Source organism: Bos indicus, chromosome 14, assembly GCF_029378745.1.
Source record: "Bos indicus isolate NIAB-ARS_2022 breed Sahiwal x Tharparkar chromosome 14, NIAB-ARS_B.indTharparkar_mat_pri_1.0, whole genome shotgun sequence".
NCBI lineage: Eukaryota > Metazoa > Chordata > Mammalia > Artiodactyla > Bovidae > Bos > Bos indicus.
Genome location: NC_091773.1, coordinates 81,760,052 through 81,779,549, shown reverse-complemented (window position 1 = coordinate 81,779,549; position 19,498 = coordinate 81,760,052). Strand labels below are relative to the sequence as shown.

Below are 19,498 nucleotides of genomic sequence, written 5' to 3'. Positions count from 1 at the left end.
GATTGACTAGTTTTCTGTGATTATGGTTTTAGTGTGTGTGCCCTCTGATGCCCTCTTGCAACACCTACCGTCTTACTTCGGTTTCTCTTACCTTGGGCGTGGGGTATCTCTTCACGGCTGCTCCAGCAAAGTGCAGCCATTGCTCCTTACCTTGGACGAGGGGTATCTCCTCACTGCCGCCATATATATATATATATGTGTGTGTGTATACACACACACACACACACACACACATTCTTTTTTATGTTCTTTTCCATTTTGGTTTATCCCAAGTTATTGAATATAGTTCCCTGTGCTATGCAGTAGAACATTTTTGTCCACCCTGGCTGAATATTTCTTGGTTTGGGTGCTGGTCATCCAGGTATGGGGCATCCCAGGTGGCGCAAGTGGTAAAGAATCCACCTGCAATGCAGGAGACACAAGAGACACAGGTTCGATCCCTGCCTGAGGAAGATCCCCTGGAGAAGGAAATGGCAACCCACTCCAGTATTCTTGCCTGGAAAACTCCATGGACAGAAGAGCCTGGCGGGCTACAGTCCATGGGTCTGCAAAGAGTCAGACACAACTGAGCACACACACACGAGCTTCCACGAGCCACAGGTATGATCGTTTTGTAAAAACTCATTGCATTATACAGTTAGGGTCAATGCACTGTCTGTATCTGTATTCTTCCTTACCAGGAGTCAGGTTATCTGGAAGCCAATTCCACGATGGAGGCTTATATGCAACAAGTTTATTGGGGAAGCTCCCAGAACAACACCTATGAGAATCGAGCTGACTTAGCAGAGAGCGCAGGCGACTGGAGCCGTCCTTGCAGAGGCCACGGGGAGCTCTGAGGTGACCGGCAGACGGTCCTTCAGAGACATCCGGCGGCGCTGGGGAAGCAGGCCTCATACACTCAACCACATATTCCCTTTCGACCAGAGTCTCTTCAAGTCTCTGAATTTTCTCTTCAGTAGCTTAGTCTTTCCTTTAAAGCTCCTCTCTCTCTTTCCCTTTTAGATTGTTTTCTTTGGTGAGAGCATTTAACTTCTGCTGTCTTAGCAAATTTCAAGTATACAACGCAGTATTACCAAGTGCATTCACCAGGCTGGGACTCTTTTCTACTCTCCGTTTCTGTATAGTCAACTTTCTTTTCTTTTAGATTCCACATACAAGTGACAACATGCAGTATTCGTCTCTGGCCTCTAGCACCGGGCATCATGCCCTCCAGGTTCAGCTGTTTGTCACAAATGGTAGGATCGCCTCCTCTTCCAAGGTCGAATGATGCTCCATCGTCACGTCCATCCATCACATCGTTTGATCCGTTTACCTCGTGGTAGGCACTGAGGCTCCTTCCATACCCTGACTGTTGTGAATAATACCGGGCAGTGCCTGGTAGCAGAGGGCTCGGACCAGAAAGGGACCAGCTGAGAGTTCCCGGCCACCAGCCCCGCAGCGGCTCAGTCTGGAAGGCGTCCACAGCAACCTCTCCATGTTTGCATTAAAAACTGAAAAAGAAGTTGTCTTGAACCGTGAGCGAAGTGAGAGGAAACATTTGGGGGAAACACACAAATGAACAAAATGGGACGGCTGATATGTACGCGGACCCCGGTCCGGCACCGCAGTGATTATTTCGGCCGTTTCGGGGCCCTGAACTCTGAACAAGGTCAGCTATGCGGTGTGTCAGGAGCTACTTCCCCGGGTGTCCATGCTTGCTTGTGTATTCACAAGCTGCTTAGTTCCAAGAATCTCCCGAGACTGGCCCAGATTCTTGAGCCCAGCAGGAGAGAAGGCCCTTATTAACAGCCGAGTGGGATCTCCCGTTCAGAACGGGGGCTCCACCAAGGGCCCGCGCTTCCACCTTCCCGACCCCGGGGGCGATTCCGAGGGGCGGCACTTGGCGGCAATGTCCCGCTGCTCAGCCCCCGGCTGCGCAGGAAGCCCTCTGGTTACTTATCAGAGCTCAAGCCGAAGTCTTCTGGAAGGCGCAGAGGATCTGGGGTTGCAGAGCTCTCTCCAGTAGACACTATGCTGTCCAGGGTGACCAGGGCTCCGTTGCGAAGTCGTATTCCGTGGAGTCTCGCTCTCCACCCTGCGCCTTCTTTGGGGGGAAGCCCACAGTCACCAGGCAGCCCCCCAAACATTTATGCGTTCTTTTTTCCCCCAGGGAAGGGCTGTCGGGAGGCAAAGAGACGTTGGCTGACTTTTAGGACCACGCACTCCTCCGCCAAGTGGAGAAGATCAGCCCAGGGTGGCGGAGGATTCCAGGTTTTATCGTAAATCGTGGCGCTGGGACTTCCCTGGCGGTCCACGACTTGAGACTCCACGCTCCCAATGCAGGAGGCATGGGAAAAGAAGGGAAGGAGAAAGAAAGGAAGGTACTTTCCAACAAGAGGACTGAAACGGGAGCCACTGGGGGCAGAACCTGGACCTGGGCCGGCTGGGAGGGAAGGGGATCTGTCTGCAGCAGCCTCTTTCTCGGTCCTTTCACAGGAGTCCTCACTTTACTCCCGGTTTCCCCATTTCCCATTTAAACTCAAGGTGCCCAGCGACCTTATGCTTCTGCCAATGGTTTTTTCGGGGTAAGTTCACTTCATTTGAGTGGTTCTAGAGGCTTATAGGAACTCCAAGCCTTGGGGGCTTTCCAGGTCTCTAATGGACTATTATATACTAAACTCTAAAGGGATAGAATGTGAAACTGGATTGTCAAGGGTTCCCTGGGTCACAGAGTCATAGTTTAACCCATTACCAGTTAGCTCTGGCATTCGGACAGCTTGTTTAATATAACATGCGTTTTGTCCAACAGCTGTTTTGTGTCCATACTCTCAGTGGCCTTGACTGCAGGCAATCTACATGAGGTGCTGTCATAGTGGATATATGTGGTTTTGTCCCCAGAATGACTCTTCTCTTGGGGAAATGCTGCTTCAAACTGCTAGGACTCTTGATTAATGGCGCTCCTGTGTCTGCAGCACAAGAAGGGCCTGATGGCCCAAGGCGAACTGGTGATAGCAGTGTATCTGTTTGCTCATGAAGGTTGGTCCACGGCTGGTCAAGTGACACCTTGAAATTCTGGAGTAGGATATTTCATCCTGGAGCAGCTGGAAACATCTTTTTCTGTCTTGCAATCTGTAAGGTCTGACTCTTGACACCCCATGGACTGCTGCCTGGCGGGCTCCTCTGTCCGTGGGATTTCCCAGGCAAGAACACTGGAGTTGGTCACCATTTCCTTCTCCAGGGGATCTTACCCACCCAGGGGTCAAACTCGGGTCTCCTGCACTGCAGGCAGATTCTCTACCACTGAGCCTCCCGGGAAGCAGCTACTGCATATGCCTGTGCAAATAAAGGCCACAGAAAGTAGAGAAAAGTAACAGCTACGCAGAGAGAGAGACCCCAGCGGCTTTCGAGGCTCTTCCCTTGCACAGAGACGAGCAGACACCCAGTTCGCCTAAGGCAGCCTGGTTTACATCTGTTGCTCCGGTTTAGCCATTGATGTCTCCCTCTTTCCTTCTCGAAGGGTTCCAGGTGGGAGACAAATTACATAATCACTGCTCCCATTGCAGTGTGGTTAAATAAAGCAATAAAGTCTTTCCCCTCTTTAGTTAGTTCAAACTGCTTTTCTGTCATTTGCAACCAAAAACATCCTAGCTGACCTCCCACTCTTTTCTAAGTAATCAGGAAATCTAATTTCCTCAACTTAACCGGCTTGAACTCTTTGGCAGATACCTGATTCTCCACCTGGTCCTTGGCCTCCACCTGTTTTGTGGAATTGATACCTGGTTCTTCCAAGCTCCCCCAATGGCCTCATCTTGAACCTGCATGCCTTTACCCCGCACTTCGCCATAGGTCATCAGAGCCTGCAGATTGCGTCAGAAGGCTCTGGGACCAGGCTTAGAGAAGAGCCAGGGTAGGTTTGAGGGACCACTGGGTTCGTGAACATCAACTGTTTTTCCCATGCATGTTTATTCTGCTCAAAGCTCAAAGTCCTGGAAGACAGTGTTGATTTAACCTGGATTTGGGGCCCGTTCTTTCACTGGGAAACTAGGGCACCACGAGAGACATCTAATCATAGCCACACGGGATGAGGGAGAGGCTGTTCACCTCCAGAATACAGGCATTGTTAGCCAAAAGAGAGTGCCGGGAAGCCAAAAGCATATTCAACAATGTGTATATGATAAGGCCGTTGGGTAGTTTTGCCAGCTCTTAGTATGTCTATCCCAATGAGAACTGACTGAGCTCTTAAAATGCAGGTGTCTAGTACTCAGAAACACTGGAGATGAGGTGGTTGATCTTTCTGGAAAAACTATGAATTCCAGATCTGACTACCCTAAGTGATAACGGAGCCAGTCTTTGTATATTGTGCATTTCCTTCATTTTTCAAAATGTGTATTTATTTTTGGCTGCACTGGGCCTTAGTCGCAGTTTGTGGGATCTATTACTAGTTCCCCGATCAGGGATTGAACCCGGGCTCCCTGACTTGGGAGTGCGAAGTCTTAGCCACTGGACCGCCGGAAGTCCTCTATATGTTGTGTTTCTGTAACCCGTGATCGTGACACGCGGCATTGGCTGGCATCCGCAGGGACTCTGGCGGGGCTCCTCTGTCCTCACTCTCTTGCCTCTCGTCCACCTCGCTCTCCTGTCCATGAGGCGTCCCCTCGGCCAGCATCACACGAAGCTCAGTCTCCAGGCTGAGCCTCACTCCTGACCCCGTCTCTGCAGCACCCTGTCCCCCTACGGGCCTTGCCGTGCACTGTCCTCCATGAGGCAGGTCCCTCCCTTCTGAACGGTCTGCACGACCGCGTAAGCTTTGTCCTTCGGTTCTCTGTCCGCACCGTGCATGACTTAGTAAAGCCCTGGGCTAACACATCATTCAATCCGGTTTAAGCCCTGCGACCTTGTACTTTACCACTGACTCATGCGGAGGCACCTTGACTTGTCCGTCCCAAACTGATGTAGGAGGGAGTAAAGAAGAGCACCTGGAGTTCAGCACACCTGATTCACACCCAGTTCTGCCATTACTGTCGTTACGCAAACCTGGGGCTGAGCCTCCCGTAGCCTGACGCCCTGTAGTTGGGGCCCCCACCCCATGGGATCTAATGCCTGACGATCTGAGGTGGCTCTGATGTAATAGTAACAGAAATAAAGTGCACAATACACAGGGCACAGGTCAATCATCCTGAAACCATCCCCACCCCCGGCCCATCCGTGGAAACACTGTCGCCCGCGAAGCCGGTCTCTGGGGCCAAGGAGTTGGGACCGCTGTGCTGCAGCTTCCCTAAAATCCCACATACGGGTTTGCAGATGTGTTTCGTGTGTGAATATTTACTTTTGCTTATTTGGTAATAAATTGCTTTCAAATAACTAACGTTGATAATACTTGTCTCCCTTCTCTTCAGCATCATTGTATTAGTATTGAGTAAGAAGATCTATGCTGCAATAACACGTAAGTCCTGAGTCTCAGTGGCTTAAACACGGAAGCCTGTTTTCTGCTCGAATGTGACACGGGACGCCCTCCGCCATGGATGACTCGGGGCCAGGCTCTCTGTGTCACGTGACCCTCTACTGCAGCATCCTTCATGTCCAGCTCCATGGAAGGGGGAGGAGGACTGCGTCACAGAATATTCTATAGGTAGCCTTGGAAGAGGCATCCGTAACTTCTTCCCATGTGGCTTTGGCCAGAACTGAGTCACACCATCCCTCGCTGATGCAAGGCCAGCTGGATAATATAGACTTTCAATGTGCCCAGGAAGAGGAATCCGGTTTGGTGATCAAGTGTCTAGTTAGTCCACCACAGTCACACTTCCCTGCTGGTACGTGCGGAAGAGAGAGCCGTGTGAGGTTACTCTATTTTTATTATATGGTAACTAGAATGATATTACGGGGAAGGCAATGGCACCCCACTCCAGTACTCTTGCCAGGAAAATTCCACAGACGGAGGAGCCTGGAAGGCTGCAGTCCATGGGGTCGCTGGGGGTCGGACACGACTGAGCGACTTCACTTTCACTTTTTACTTTCGTGCATTGGAGAAGGAAAAGGCAACCCACTCCGGTGTTCTTGCCTGGAGAATCCCAGGGACAGGGGAGCCTGGTGGGCTGCTGTCTATGGGGTCGCACAGAGTCGGACACGACTGAAGTGACAGCAGTAGGAGCAGAATATTAAGCCAGACATATAATAAGCTCTTTATGTGAATTATCTCATTTAATTTGATTTTCACAACAACCTCATGAGGGTTATGAGGATTCATTTCATTTGCTGGCACGTTTCACATTCTGCAGGACAGCTGTCCGAGTGAGGGCACTCAGGTAGCACCTAGTAACTCTTTACCATCTATGCTTGGAAATGAAGCGTTTTGCTATGGAGTTGTATGATAGGGATGGGAGATTTACCAGAGTGAGTCTGCTCAAATCTTCAGTGATAAGACACAACAGTATGGGGTGAATATGAAGCGGACAATTACAGGCCATAAGGATGAGCCTCCTTGAATCCTGTGATTTGATTTAACGGGGGCTGATTCGCAAAGACACGGCCTTGGTTCTGTTTGTCATCCACGCGCACCCACAGCAGATACAGCCTCTCCCTGTGGCTTCTCCGGGGCGACTTCTCTGGCGTGGTTTTACCTCCACAGTCGTGTTGACGCTTCCCCCTCCCAGCCAGCATCCCAGAGATAGACTTCAGCACTCAGTAACTGCTGAAGAGCCTGCTGGAGGCTGATAAGGAGAAATAACAGATTTTAAGTCAAAATGGGGAAGGAAAAGACAAAGAAAGTCAGTTGGTGTTGAGGAAACAAAAGGCAAGGAGGATCGAAAGGAAACAGCCTCGCCCTCCAGCTCGCAGTCAGCGCAGATTCTATAAAAAGGAAGCTTCACATGAGCTCAGCCTGGACACTAAGCATGCAGAAACTCATCACCATGAAATGCACTGGGTGAGAAGCTGTGCAAGCACGCTTCGCCTTTTTTGCAGTAGAATTCTCTTGGGGGTGGCAGGGGTCAGGGGTGGGGGGAGACTCCCACTGGCACATGAGAGGAGTCTGTGTCCCTCCGGAGGGGCCTGGGCCCCCAGAGAAGCCACGACTGTCCGGCCCCACCAGCCCGCCCGGCGCACCAATGCACGCTTTGTTGCTGGACTCGCTGCTTTTCATAGGAAGAGGCTGACATCACCCAAAGGCACCGCCACAGAGCTGATGCGAACAGAAGGCCTTCCCGGGGAGTGGGAAGAGGGCACCGCAGCCCCCTGGGTGAGCATGGCTGGGGGCTGCTGCTGCTGCACAGCCTGGGGGCTGCAGTCGAGTAGCCCCCTAACAATCCCATGCGTGTGTTAAACAGCCACAGATACACGTCGCCATCGAGCTTTCTCCTCCTGGGCACCAACAGCCTTGCATTATTCACAGCCCTTTCTCTCCTAAGAAAAATCTATCAGAGTAACTTAGCCTGTTGTTGGGGGAGCCTTCCAGATTCAGATGACACATTCCCATTTCTCAGTGAAAACTTCAACACGCTCTTTTTAAAAACTATTTATTTATTTATTCTTCAGGTCTTCATTGCTCCTCGGGCTTTTTTCTGGCTGGGACGAGCAGTGGCTGGCTCCTCTCCAGCTGCCGGCCCGGCTTCCGTTCCGGGGGCTTCTCTTGCTGCCGAGCACAGGCTCAAGGGTGCTTGCGCTTCAGTAGTCGTGGTGCTCGGACTTAGCTGCTCCAAAGCATGTGGGATCCTCCCAGACCAGGGACCAGACCTGCGTCTCCCGCACTGGCAGGCGGATTCTTGAGGTCTGGATCACCAGGGAGGTCTGACACACTCGTCTTGGCGTCTAATTCACGTACAGAAAGCACAGTGGACCCAAGAATGAAGGATTTGTCTGGGATGAAAAGACAGCAGCAACCCTCACAACCTGCATTAAGATGCAAATTTCACTCACACGTGTGTGTACGCGCACTTGTGCGTGAGTGCAAGTCTAGCTGTATCACCAAGCTCTGGCCTTGTGTTCTCATGATGGAGGCTGTCGGGGAGGTAGAGGATCAAACGGAAAGGTGGAGTTGATGACATACGTGAGATGCATTACAAAACGGTTACCTGGGACGACGTGCAGAGAGGAAATAAAGCAGTCACGTGCATAAAATGTGGGCACACAGTGGACATTCGATAGCCTTCACTGCTGTCGTTGAGAGACTTCTCCTAGAAGCCTGGAGTTCTGGAGGTTTGCCTTCATTCCTTTTATGGTGGGTCTGTGACCTGAATACCCCTGTAAAAGAAGGAACTATATACATGTATACACAATGGGATCCTACACAGCCCTACAAAGGACTGGAGTTTTGCGATTTGCAGCAACATGAACGGACTTGGAAATGAGTCAGAGAAAGACAAATGCTGTGTGACATCACTTACGTGTGGCGTCCAAAGACCCAACAAACCAGCGAGATAACAAAAAAGAAGCCGACGCACAGCTACAGAGGCAAACTAGAGGTGACCAGTGGGGACAGGGAAGCAGGAAGGGACAGGATGGGGTGTGTGCGCGCTCAGTCGTGGCCACGCTTTGTGCCCCCATAGACTGCAGCCTGCCAGGCTCCTCTGCCCACGGGGTTCTCCAGACAAGAACACTGGAGTGGCTGCCATCTCCTCCTCCATGAAGACTGGGGTAGGGGTTTACAAAAGGAAGTTCCCTTTATCTCTCCCTGTCCTTGCTGTAAATTTACTTTCCCCAAGAAAGATGCCACATTGAAGGCCTCCTGTGCCCCAGTAGATGTCAGTCTGACCTTACAGGAGGACCGAGGGAAAACTGAGACACACACAAGCCTGCTTCCAGGGGCGAGGGGTGCTCCCCATAGGCCGTCTGAGAAACAGGAAGGAAAGAGGGGCAGCATCAAGACTTCGAAACCCGCCTCTGTCTCAGGATAGCACACTATAAGTCTGAGATTTTTACAAACACATACTTCTATTTAACAAACATTAATTATTGGAAGGACTGATGTTGAAGCTGAAGCTCTGATACTTCGGCCACCTGATGCAAAGAGCCGACTCATTGAAAAAGACCCAGATGCTGGGAAAGATTGAAGGCGGGAGGAGAAGGGGACGACAGAGGATGAGATGGTTGCATGGCATCACCGACTCAATGGACATGAGTTTGAGCAAGCTCTGGAAGTTGGTGATGGACAAGGAAGCTTGGCGTGCTGCAGTCCATGGGGTCGCAGAGTCAGATGTGAGTGAGCAACTGAACTGATAGTGAAACATGAGGGACCGGGGCAGGGCACAATCTTTAAAAGAATGACATAGCCATAGGATATGACAAAAGCTTGTTAGAACTAACGAGATCCAAGATGGAAGAAGATCTAGTTAGATGGAAAAGACCTAGAAGATCTACTTCCAGTAGACCTTGAGCCTCAATTATAAGCTCACTTGTAACATGTTAGGTACTGAATGACACAGCCACCAGTCTGCAGCTAACCGAAAAGGCCAAAAGTGTGCGGTGGCCCCAAACCTGGAAATCCCCACCCCTTCCTAGAAATAGAATAATCCACCCATTCATCAGCCTATAAAAACTAACCATGCCACATCTAAGGCCTTTTTCCCTCGTGGCCCAGCTGGTAAAGAGTCCGCCAAATCCTCCTGCAATGCGGGAGACCTGGGTTCTATCCCTGGGTTGGGAAGATCCCCTGGAGGAGGGAAAGGCTACCCATGCCTGTATTCTGGTCTGGAGAATTCCATGGACTGTATAGTCCCTGGGGTCGCAGAGTCGGACACGACTGAGCGACTCTATGTGTTATATGTGACTTCCAGCGATGCCAGCAGGGCCCTGTGGGCCTGGTCAGGGAGGGCTTTCTGTCCTTCATTTCTTCTAGCAAGACTCCAACCTTCCCTGAGTCCCAAAGGGCAGAACAGTTGCTAATCAAGGGGGCAGCAGTCAGGAAACCACCCGAGACAAGATTACAGGGACAGGAGAAGCTGGATTAGGAGACCAGATGCCTGAGACCCTTCACACCCTCATCTTATCAGCAGCCCCACCCTTTGAAACTTTGCAGGAGAGAGAAGAAAGCAAGACTGCTGAGCCTCACCACACACCCTGCCTGTGTGTGTGCGTTGGCTCACGGTCCTGCCCTTTGCGACCCCATGGACTGCAGCCCCCCCAGGCTCCTGTGTCCATGGGATTCTCCAGGCAGGAAGACTGCAGTGGGCTGCCACGCCCTCCTCTGGGGGATCTTCCTGACCCAGGGATCGAACCGCGCCTCTCACGTCTGCTTTTGCAGACGGGTTCTTTACCACTTGCCTGGAAAATCCCATGGACGGAAGAGCCTGGTAGGCTACAGTCCATGGGGTCGCAAAGAGTCGGACACGACTGGGCGACTTTCTTTCTTTTCCTTACCACTAGCGCCCCCTTGGGAGCCCTGCCTGCCTGTACAGCCTCTCTATTCTCCGGGGAGGGGGCGGCGTTACCGTGTTCCCCCTTTGTCTGGCAAAGAAAAGAAGTCACTCTTTCTTTCTCCTCTGTGACTCTGTCTCAGTATCTCTGTCTGGCACTGGTGCACAAAAAGTCAAGATTTTGACAACACCAATAATTCGTGCCTCATAATAATCAGAGCGGTAGCACGATAAAAGTTTCAAAAACATCCTTGGCATTATGAAGACACTGATATAATACTTCAGGATGACAAACTACTTCTCACATTTTTTGTACTTTAAACTTTATGAGCTTTGCAGCAACTCCGAATTCTCAATATCATTGACCAAATAAACATCTGACAAAAATTAGGAAGTTTCAGAGTTTGGAGAAGATACTGATCAACATCTGTCACTTTTATATTTCAGAGGGGCAACTACTGTGGTTCAACCACCTTGAAAGGGAGTTAAACGTGACCTTGTAAAGTCAGCATTCACGTGTCCTCTGACTCTGCTAAGTGGATTTCTAAGAAAAATTCCTACACTTGTCCCCAGGAGATGGTACCAGACTGTTCACAGTAAACCTACTTACAACAACCACAACAGCAATGGAAACAACCCAAATACCCGCTGACAAGAAAACAGACAAACGGTAGTTTAGGAAGCCGTAAACAGTGAATTACAATTACACACAAAAATCTAGAAGAACTCTAGTAATATAATCCTGAACAAAAACAAGAAAGTCCCAGAAGTCTATATAAAGCTGGATGTTCTTTTAATACAGTTCATTTAAAAAACACAACACCCCAAACAATGATTAAGAACAAAAAGAACAGAGACCTCTCTGGTGTCAGTGGTTAAGCCTCCATGCTTCCATTCCAGGGGGCACAGGTTCAATCCCTGGCTGGGGAACTGAGATCAACATGACACATGGCACGCTCCCCCCAAAACATGAACAACGGCGGAAGTTCCCTGATGGTCCAGTGGGTAGGACTTAGCTCTCTCACTATTGCCTGGCCAAAAAAAAAAAAGAACAGGAGAACGGTAACAGTATTCACCACCGTGCTCACCTTGGGTTAGGGAAAGTGGGGACAGGATCAGGAAGGGACAGCATGTAAACCTAAGGTTTTGTCAGTGTTCTGATTCTGGGGTTGGATGGTGGTTTGCGTATCTACCCCAGGATTGCATATCCCTGCCTCTCTACAGAGAGCAGCTTTCTAGAGACGGCCTAGACGTGACTCGTGAAGCTGAACGCAGGGTCCTGTCTGCTCTGTTCTGTACTCCTAGGGCGAATATAATGTTGAACGCAGGGTCCTGTCTGCTCTGTTCTGTACTCCTAGGGCGAATATAATGTTGTTTAGTCGCTAAGTCGTGTCCGACTCTTTTGCGACCCTGTGGACTGTAGCCCCCCAGGCTCCTCTGTCCATGGTATTTCCCAGGCAAGAACTCTGGAGTTGGTAGTGATTTCCTTCTCCAGGGGATTTTCCTGACCCAAGGATCGAACCCCCGTCTCTTATGTATCCTGCTTTGGTGGGTGGGTTCTTTACCACTGAGCCAACAGGAGAGCCTTATACATACTGTTCAGCAAAACACACGCCCTCAGGGAGGCTTTTTGAATGAACAAACCAGTGAATAAATGAATAAATGAGAGAGAAATGTTACGTTCTTTTGGTTACTATTGAATGCAGTCTGGATAACCACTCACCTCCTTACTTATACCCTGCATCCACTGAATTGTGGAACTGATTCCCTAATTAGTTGAAAATAAAAAAATAACTAACATTATTTCAAAATAGCAACCACATAGCATTTTTCCATATAGACTATTCCATCAGTTCAGTTCAGTCGCTCAGTCGTGTCCGACTCTTTGTGACCCCATGAAGCGCAGCACGCCAGGCCTCCCTGTCCATCTCCAACTCCCGGAGTTCACCCAAACTCACGTCCATTGAGTTGGCGATGCCATCAACCATCTCATCCTTTGTCGTCCCCTTCTCCTCCTGCCCTCAATCTTTCCCAGCATCGGGGTCTTTTCAAATGAGTCAGCTCTTCGCAACACTCATCAATACATGTGTAGGGAGAAAATGATTTCAAATCAATACAGTAGAGAAAAAACCTTTTTAATGCACTTTTTTTTCCAGGCAAAAGAGCTTCAGAAAACATCCGTCACTAAGCAGTTTTACAAATGGCACTTTTGGTTACATTAGATAATTGGATACCAGCCCCACGTGTCCTCTCTGACAGACTAGTTGTAGATCAGCTTTACAATGCAACTCTTTCTTAGGATAAAAAATGGTTAATTTTTTCTAAAGAAAGGAAAAGCTGAAACCCTAAAGGCATTGTTTTAAAAATGTAACATTTATTTCATGCTATACTGTCTATTGTTATATTATAATTTTAATTATTTTGCTATAACTTTTAAGAAACAGAGAAAATAAATTTCAACCTAATTTAAAAATAAACATATATATTAAGTACATATATTAATGCATTTTACAATACCATATAGTGACTTTGATTATAAACTTCCTTTTGGTGCACGGTAGATTTGTCCTCTTGGTATTGAACTGAGGAAAAACATATTATACCTGAAATTCTTCTTTGCATGAGTAAAACCATGGTCATGACACCAACAGACTCCAACCAATTTGCAAAACTGAAATCTTGGGTTATTCTGATCACGGATAATCAAAGTGAAACACGATTAGTATTCACCAGGAGAGAATACTTAACACTTTTCAAACAGATCTTGAAAGCAGAGTATTTTCATGACATATTTGAAAGGAATGAGTACTTGGGAGAGTGAGACTCTGTTTTGGATTGAAAGCAGTGGTTTTTAACTATCAATTATTGCCGCCCCGATGCATTCACCCTTCTTAGGGTAGTGTGAATTTGGTCGTGTCTAATCTACTCAAACATGGGTCTCTTCATGTTACCCACCATTTCTCAACCAGAAATTTATCAGTTTATATAATTATCTGACAGAGATTAATAAGAGAACATCAGATAGCAGAACCAACCCAAAGGGCGGCTGCATTTTCTCTCCAGAGCAGAATCATTCAACATGGCTTTCACACCAGTGCTGACAGCACATTCTGTGCGAATGGCTGGGCGTAACGTGGTCTCTGTCTCCATCACACACAGAGACACCCGGAAAGCCAGACGCGTCTTCTCTGGGAGCAAACCACATCATTTCAGAGACTCCACGAGTGACCTCAACTCTCACACGCAGTTCCCCAAAACGCAGACACACACATACGTAGGAAATGAAAGTTCTTCAAAATACTGCTTCCTCCTAATTCAGGGTAATTCTTGGTGTTCCGTTTAGGAATGGAGTTTCTAAATTTTAAAGCAGTTCAACTGTCAAAATGCCATACAAAATATTTACTTTTTAATATGCTACGATTTAACAACTCAAGACCTAAGTACGTATCCTTCACTTTCACGGGTACACGGCCCAACCGCGTGTCACGAACAAGCCAAAGCCAAACGCCCGTCGTCCCCGCCCCGCCCTGTGCCGCAGGGCCACACTGAGGATTCGGGCCGGCAGGGAGGGAGGCGCTGGGCCCAGGCCGGCCCAACAAGACCGCTCCACGCCTCAGCGAAAGGCAAAGGGCAAGACGCGCGCTCCCGCGGCTCCACGCAGCACTGTGGTTTTGGGATTTCCTGACTCGTTTTCACTGGGCGTGGGGCTCTGTTCACAACTGTTGCACTTCTACCCGGCGGGTGGTCAGTGATTGACATCTGGATTGCTGAAGTCTTGCAACAGCTAGGTAACTCCTTAGGCCTCCACTCAAAAAGTAGTATCTACTCTGGGTGGATTAAAACCAGCCAGGCTCTTGGCAGCTCCTCCATCACAAGGGGCAGCCTGCTTGCAGACCTCTTGGCTCTGGGCTAGCTTTGTGACTTGCACTGGCCAAGAAAAGGCTACGAAGGTGACCTTTTGCGACTTTGAGCAGGTCCACAGAAGGGCTTGCAGTCTCTCTTCTTCCTCTCTTTGATCTCATGAGACCTAACGAGGAAGCCTGGGTCAGCTATGGGGAGAGACCCCGTGAGTCCACTGGAGGAGTCTCAGCCATAGCCCCAGGCCACAGCCAGACGGAGTCACAGAGCCAGCCCCCATCAGCCAGTCCCGAGCATCAGCCTCTCTGAGCTCAGGTGCGCGTGTGAACTCAGCCAGAATATCAGGCTGTGCTCGTTCACCTTAGCACAGCTCTGCTCAAAGGCCAACCACAGGCTCCCTAGAGAATCAGTAGTGTCAGAAGCTATGCTCCAGGTTGATTGCTCGGACAGCAGTGGAGAGCGGACAGCCTGCTCTGTGTCAGGAAACGTGCTAGGCGAGGGCAGCGCCGGGGAGCAGGACACAGCCCCGTCCTGCAGACACTTAGAACTCCGGGAGACAGACAGGGGTGGGAGCATTTCTGAGGAGACGTCAGCAGTGCTGGGATCACACAGGCTGGTGTATAGGGGTCCCTGGGAATTCAGAGAAGGGCATCCATCCCAGAACCAGGCTGCTGGCAAAGATTTCTCAGAGGGAATATCTAAGACAATGCCTAAGGGGAGTTCATAAGACAGACTGTTCCAGGCAGAGACGGAGAAAGAATAATATTCCAGGGAGGAAAAACTGCATGTGCAAAAGCTGGAGAGAGCTCAACCTGGCCGTCTGGGTGAGGAGCATTCACAGGGTGAGGATGCAGCCTGGGCTGGGACCACAGTTCAGAGGACGCTCTCCTGAAGCAGAACTCTCTGCTTTTGGGCTTTAAGCCAGGGTGGTGGGAGCCAAAAGCTTCCCTCCCTTCACCTTAGTATCCCTTCCTTCACCTGGGTCTTCATCTGAGCAAAGACATCAACGCCACCCTCTGAATCAAGGAAAACCCTTCTTTGCTACTTAGACTGGCTGAAGGGACGCGGAGTTGTGCCAACCCCCGAATAGTCATCAGGTCGGGAGCGAAGGAGCAGCAGCCGGCGAGAGGATGCCGTTCCCGGAGGCCCGCCTCCTCCTGTGTCAGACGCGAACACCCAGGCCCAGAGGGCTTTTAGGAGACCTTTAAAGGGAGCCTGATGGGTAACACCTCCTACATACTGTTAACAGCCTCGGGCCTTGATGAGCCGGTTTCCTCTGCTGTAACATGGAGATGAGGCCGCCGCTGACCGCCCAGATCAGCAGGAGAGACTGAGCGCAGCACGGGGGCAGAAGAAGGCGCCACAGACAGTCTCCAGCTGGGGAAGGGCTGTGGGTGGGGGACAGGGCGTCCGCACTAGACGGGCCGTGTCTGAATCCAGGCTCTGTCACCCAGGAGTTCCCGCCACTGTGGGGACTTAGAGACCACTTCTAAACGTGCTCAGATTGAGCTTCCAAGTCCGAAACACGAGGGCGATGCTAACTGCCTCTCAGGTCGTGATGAGGATGAAGAGCGACCACAGCGCCTGGCACGTGGTGTAAACGCAGGGCACACAGAGACACCAGGACTTCCCAAGGCAGGCTGACAGGACTCAAGTTAGCATCCTGCATTATTTCAAAACCCTGCTCTCGGCCTAAGGCTACAGACGAGAAAAGCCGGGATACCAGAAACACAGACGTCTGACGTCTTCAGCATGGCGTGTCCACCCCACCCGTACCACCATATTATAACCCATCACTAAAAAAAGGCCGAGGCACAACATTCATATTTTGTTACTACATGGTAAGAAAGTAGCCTTGTCATTCAGAACGCGTTATATGAAAATAAAAGCAATTGAGCATTCCCTGACTCCCTAATTTGGCACTCTGAGAAACTTCCTCTACACACCAAGCTCCAAAATGCATTCTCTTTGAGACAAAAAAAAAAAAAAAAGACACATGCATATATGTACAAGTGGGCTCAAAAGTTACAACACAAGAAGCTGCTTTTGGTGAAAAATAATCCCACCAAATAAGCAGCATGTCATGTTCTTAGAATGTGTCCCTAGAAAGCTAGTGAAAATTCAGGCCACTAAGGCAATTTAGTTTCAAGTTTTATCACATAAGGGCCAAGTTCTAGAATACTTCACAAGGGACAGCTTCAGAGTGAAATCTTGACAGAGGCATGATTTTGAATTGTATATGTACATACTAACTTGTCTGTTTTGACATTCAACATATTCAGAATTATTTCTAGAAAGCTGCTGTTGCTGATTGACAGAATGATCCAGGCTCAGAAAGAGAAAACAGAGCCCACATAGTTTAAGTAATTCTCTCTCTCTCTGCCCCACCCACGTCATCACAAAGTGTTTGCTTTTGACCACTGCCGTAATTGAAAACACACATTAAGTTAGAAGTTGATACTAAAGGCAGGAATTAAGAAAAAGTCAAAAAACGCCTTAGAACCTTCAAAACGCCCGTTAACAAGCACTATTCCTTTGGATGTTGCTTCAGTTTGAAATTCAGTGAACTCGAGATCCTCTGATAAACAGATCCATGCTCGTTTTGGTGAGAGTACAACTGTAAAGTCTAGAAAAACTACTGTATTGATTCCCACGAAGGCAAATTTAGCACGGTGCTGTTTCGGCGAGAGAAGCATCTCAACTTATTGTGAAGCAAGACCAAAAACAATGGACGAGAACCACAAACGGAAGTTGAGTAAGGCAACGCAACTACGTGGGGGAAAAAATTCTGTGTCCCAAACTTTTTCTGCACCGACAGACGTTGTCTTTTTCACTTTTTTCTTTTTTAAAGACACACTCCCTGGTTCTCCCACATTCAACAGGGAAGCAGTGCAGGAAACTCGGATGAGACGCGTACGTGCGCAGTGAAGGCCCGCGGGCCCGACGCGCGCAGTGAAGGCCCGCGGGCCCGCCGTGCGCAGTGAAGGCCCGCGGGCCCGACGCGCGCAGTGAAGGCCCGCGGGCCCGACGCGCGCAGTGAAGGCCCGCGGGCCCGCCGCGCGCAGTGAAGGCCCGCGGGCCCGACGCGCGCAGTGAAGGCCCGCGGGCCCGCCGTGCGCAGTGAAGGCCCGCGGGTCCGCCGCCGCCGCCGCCCCGCTCAGCACTCCAGCTCCTCCATGACCTCCATCACGATGGTCCGCGGCCCGGTCAGAATCAGGTTGCTCACCGTCCGGTAGTCGACGTGCAGCACGTTAAGCCCGTTCACAGAGACGACGAGCTGACAGACCTGGAGGGCAGAGAGAAAGCACCTCTTGAATCCCGCGGCGGCCCAGGCGAGGGCGCGGCGCTTCCGTTACCGCGACGCGGACGGACCGGAGACTGTCACACGGGGCCAAGCAAGTCAGATGGGAGAGGCAAACGGATGCGGTGTCGCCCACGTGCGGGGCCTAAAAAAGGCGCACAAGAGCTTACCTCCAAAGCAGCAGCGGAGTCACAGGTGTAGAAAACAGACTTCCGGTTACCAGGGGGTGAGGGGTGGGGGGTGAAGTGGGAGGTTGGGACGGACGCCCACACGGCACTGAACACGGGGCTTCCCCAGCCGCGCTAGTGGTAAAGAACCTGCCCGCCAGCGCGGGAGCCACAGGAGACTGGGGTTGCATCCCTGGGTCGGGAAGACCCCCTGCAGGAGGAGGCAACCCACTCCAGTGTTCTTGCCTGGAGAAGCCCCTGGGTAGAGGAGCCTGGTGGGCTACAGTTCATGGGCCACAAAGGGTCAGACACGACTGAAGCTCCGTGGCACAATGATACATATAAAATAGGTAAGTGCGTAGCACAGGGAACTCTGCTCAATACTCTGTACTGACTTCATATGGGGAAGGAACCTAAAAAAGAGCTGCTGTATCAATATGTACACCCACCTCACGTGGTACAGCGGACGGACATAACACTGTAAGTCAACTACACTCCAATAAAAATTAAACAATAAACTAAGCATATTTATTTTTTTTTTTTGCCACACTGCACAGCACATGGGATCTTAGCTCCCCAACCAGGGATCGAAACCAGAGCCCTTTGCGTGAGAACACGGAGTCTTAACCACCGGACCGTCAGGGACACCTGAGATTGAGGAATAAAAGAATTTGTTACCGTGGGTGTTAACCTCAGGCTCGAACCCCCCCTTCCTGAGGGAATACAAGCTGCAGCTGCTGAGAGGCGTTATCCTGTCTAATGCAAAAGTCTAATCATGTCTAACTTTCACCAGAACTTGTTAAGCTGAAGCTGAAAGTCGCTCAGTCATTTCCAACTCTTCTCGACCCCGTGGACTGCAGCCCGCCAGGCTCCTCTGCCCATGGGAGTCTCCAGGCAAGAACACTGGAGTGGGCTGCCGTGCCCTCCTCCAGGGGGTCTTCCTGACCTGGGGACTGAACTCGTACCTCCTGCAGGTGGGCGCTTTACCACTAGGGCCACCTGGGAAGCCCATGAAGGTGCACACCTGCTCTCAATTACCATTATGCGTGTTGATGCCACAAAGAACGTGAAAATACTAGAACACCTGAAATCAGTTTCCTTTTATTGTTTTCCGAGTGGGTAGGATCAATGGAAAGTCGAACACTTATGAACAAAGGTAACAAATATGAAGCGTAAACAACACAGAATGTAAGGTGTACATCATGTCTTAAGTGCAAACATGAAATACAATGCGTAAAATACTGTATTAGTGAGTCTAAAGATACTATACCTTAGATAAATCAAAATTGGAACACAGTAAAGGGCAGCTGTGTATCTGTGGAAAAGACCCAGGACCTGGATTCCAGACACACAGCTGCCCTTTACTGTGTTCCAATTTTGATTTATCTAAGGTATAGGTATCTTTAGACTCACTAATACAGTATTTTACACGTTGTATTTCATATTTACATTTAAGATATGACATCCTTTTCTGGATGATCTTAATAAAGGCATTTGTCTTCCTCTAGGCCTCCATGACATCATTTATGAGACACAGTTGGGTAAAAACACTATCTTCACAAGTTCAAATGAATGAATTTTAAATTGCTTTGCAAATATCAAGCCCTATACCAATAGTGGCTTCAATTAACTTCTTTTCCTTTTAAAATATCTTTTTTCAAGGTCATATGCAAAACCAAATGCATTGTACAGAGTGGCAAGAACAGTGTTTATTTACTCAATAGACACGGGCTGTTGTCATAAACCTCTGTCTCCTCCACTCAACTTACAAACTACGGTGCTGTTCTATACAAGGAGAATAATCGCTGTTTCTCCATTCCCGTTTCCACAAACCTGTGTCGTGAATT

General features: G+C 49.7%; 1 protein-coding gene across 2 annotated transcripts in view; it reads right to left on the bottom strand.

Moving 5' to 3' along the window:
- Positions 1–12,439: 12,439 nt before the first annotated feature.
- DEPTOR (DEP domain containing MTOR interacting protein) overlaps positions 12,440–19,498 on the bottom strand; it is a 158,014-nt gene continuing 150,955 nt past the window's right edge. For both annotated transcript variants that reach the window (XM_019973881.2, XM_070802989.1), the window contains exon 9: positions 12,440–17,469. In XM_019973881.2, the coding sequence (XP_019829440.2) occupies positions 17,341–17,469 (129 nt within the window). In that variant the 3' untranslated portion in view covers positions 12,440–17,340. The remainder of the gene's footprint in view (positions 17,470–19,498) is intronic.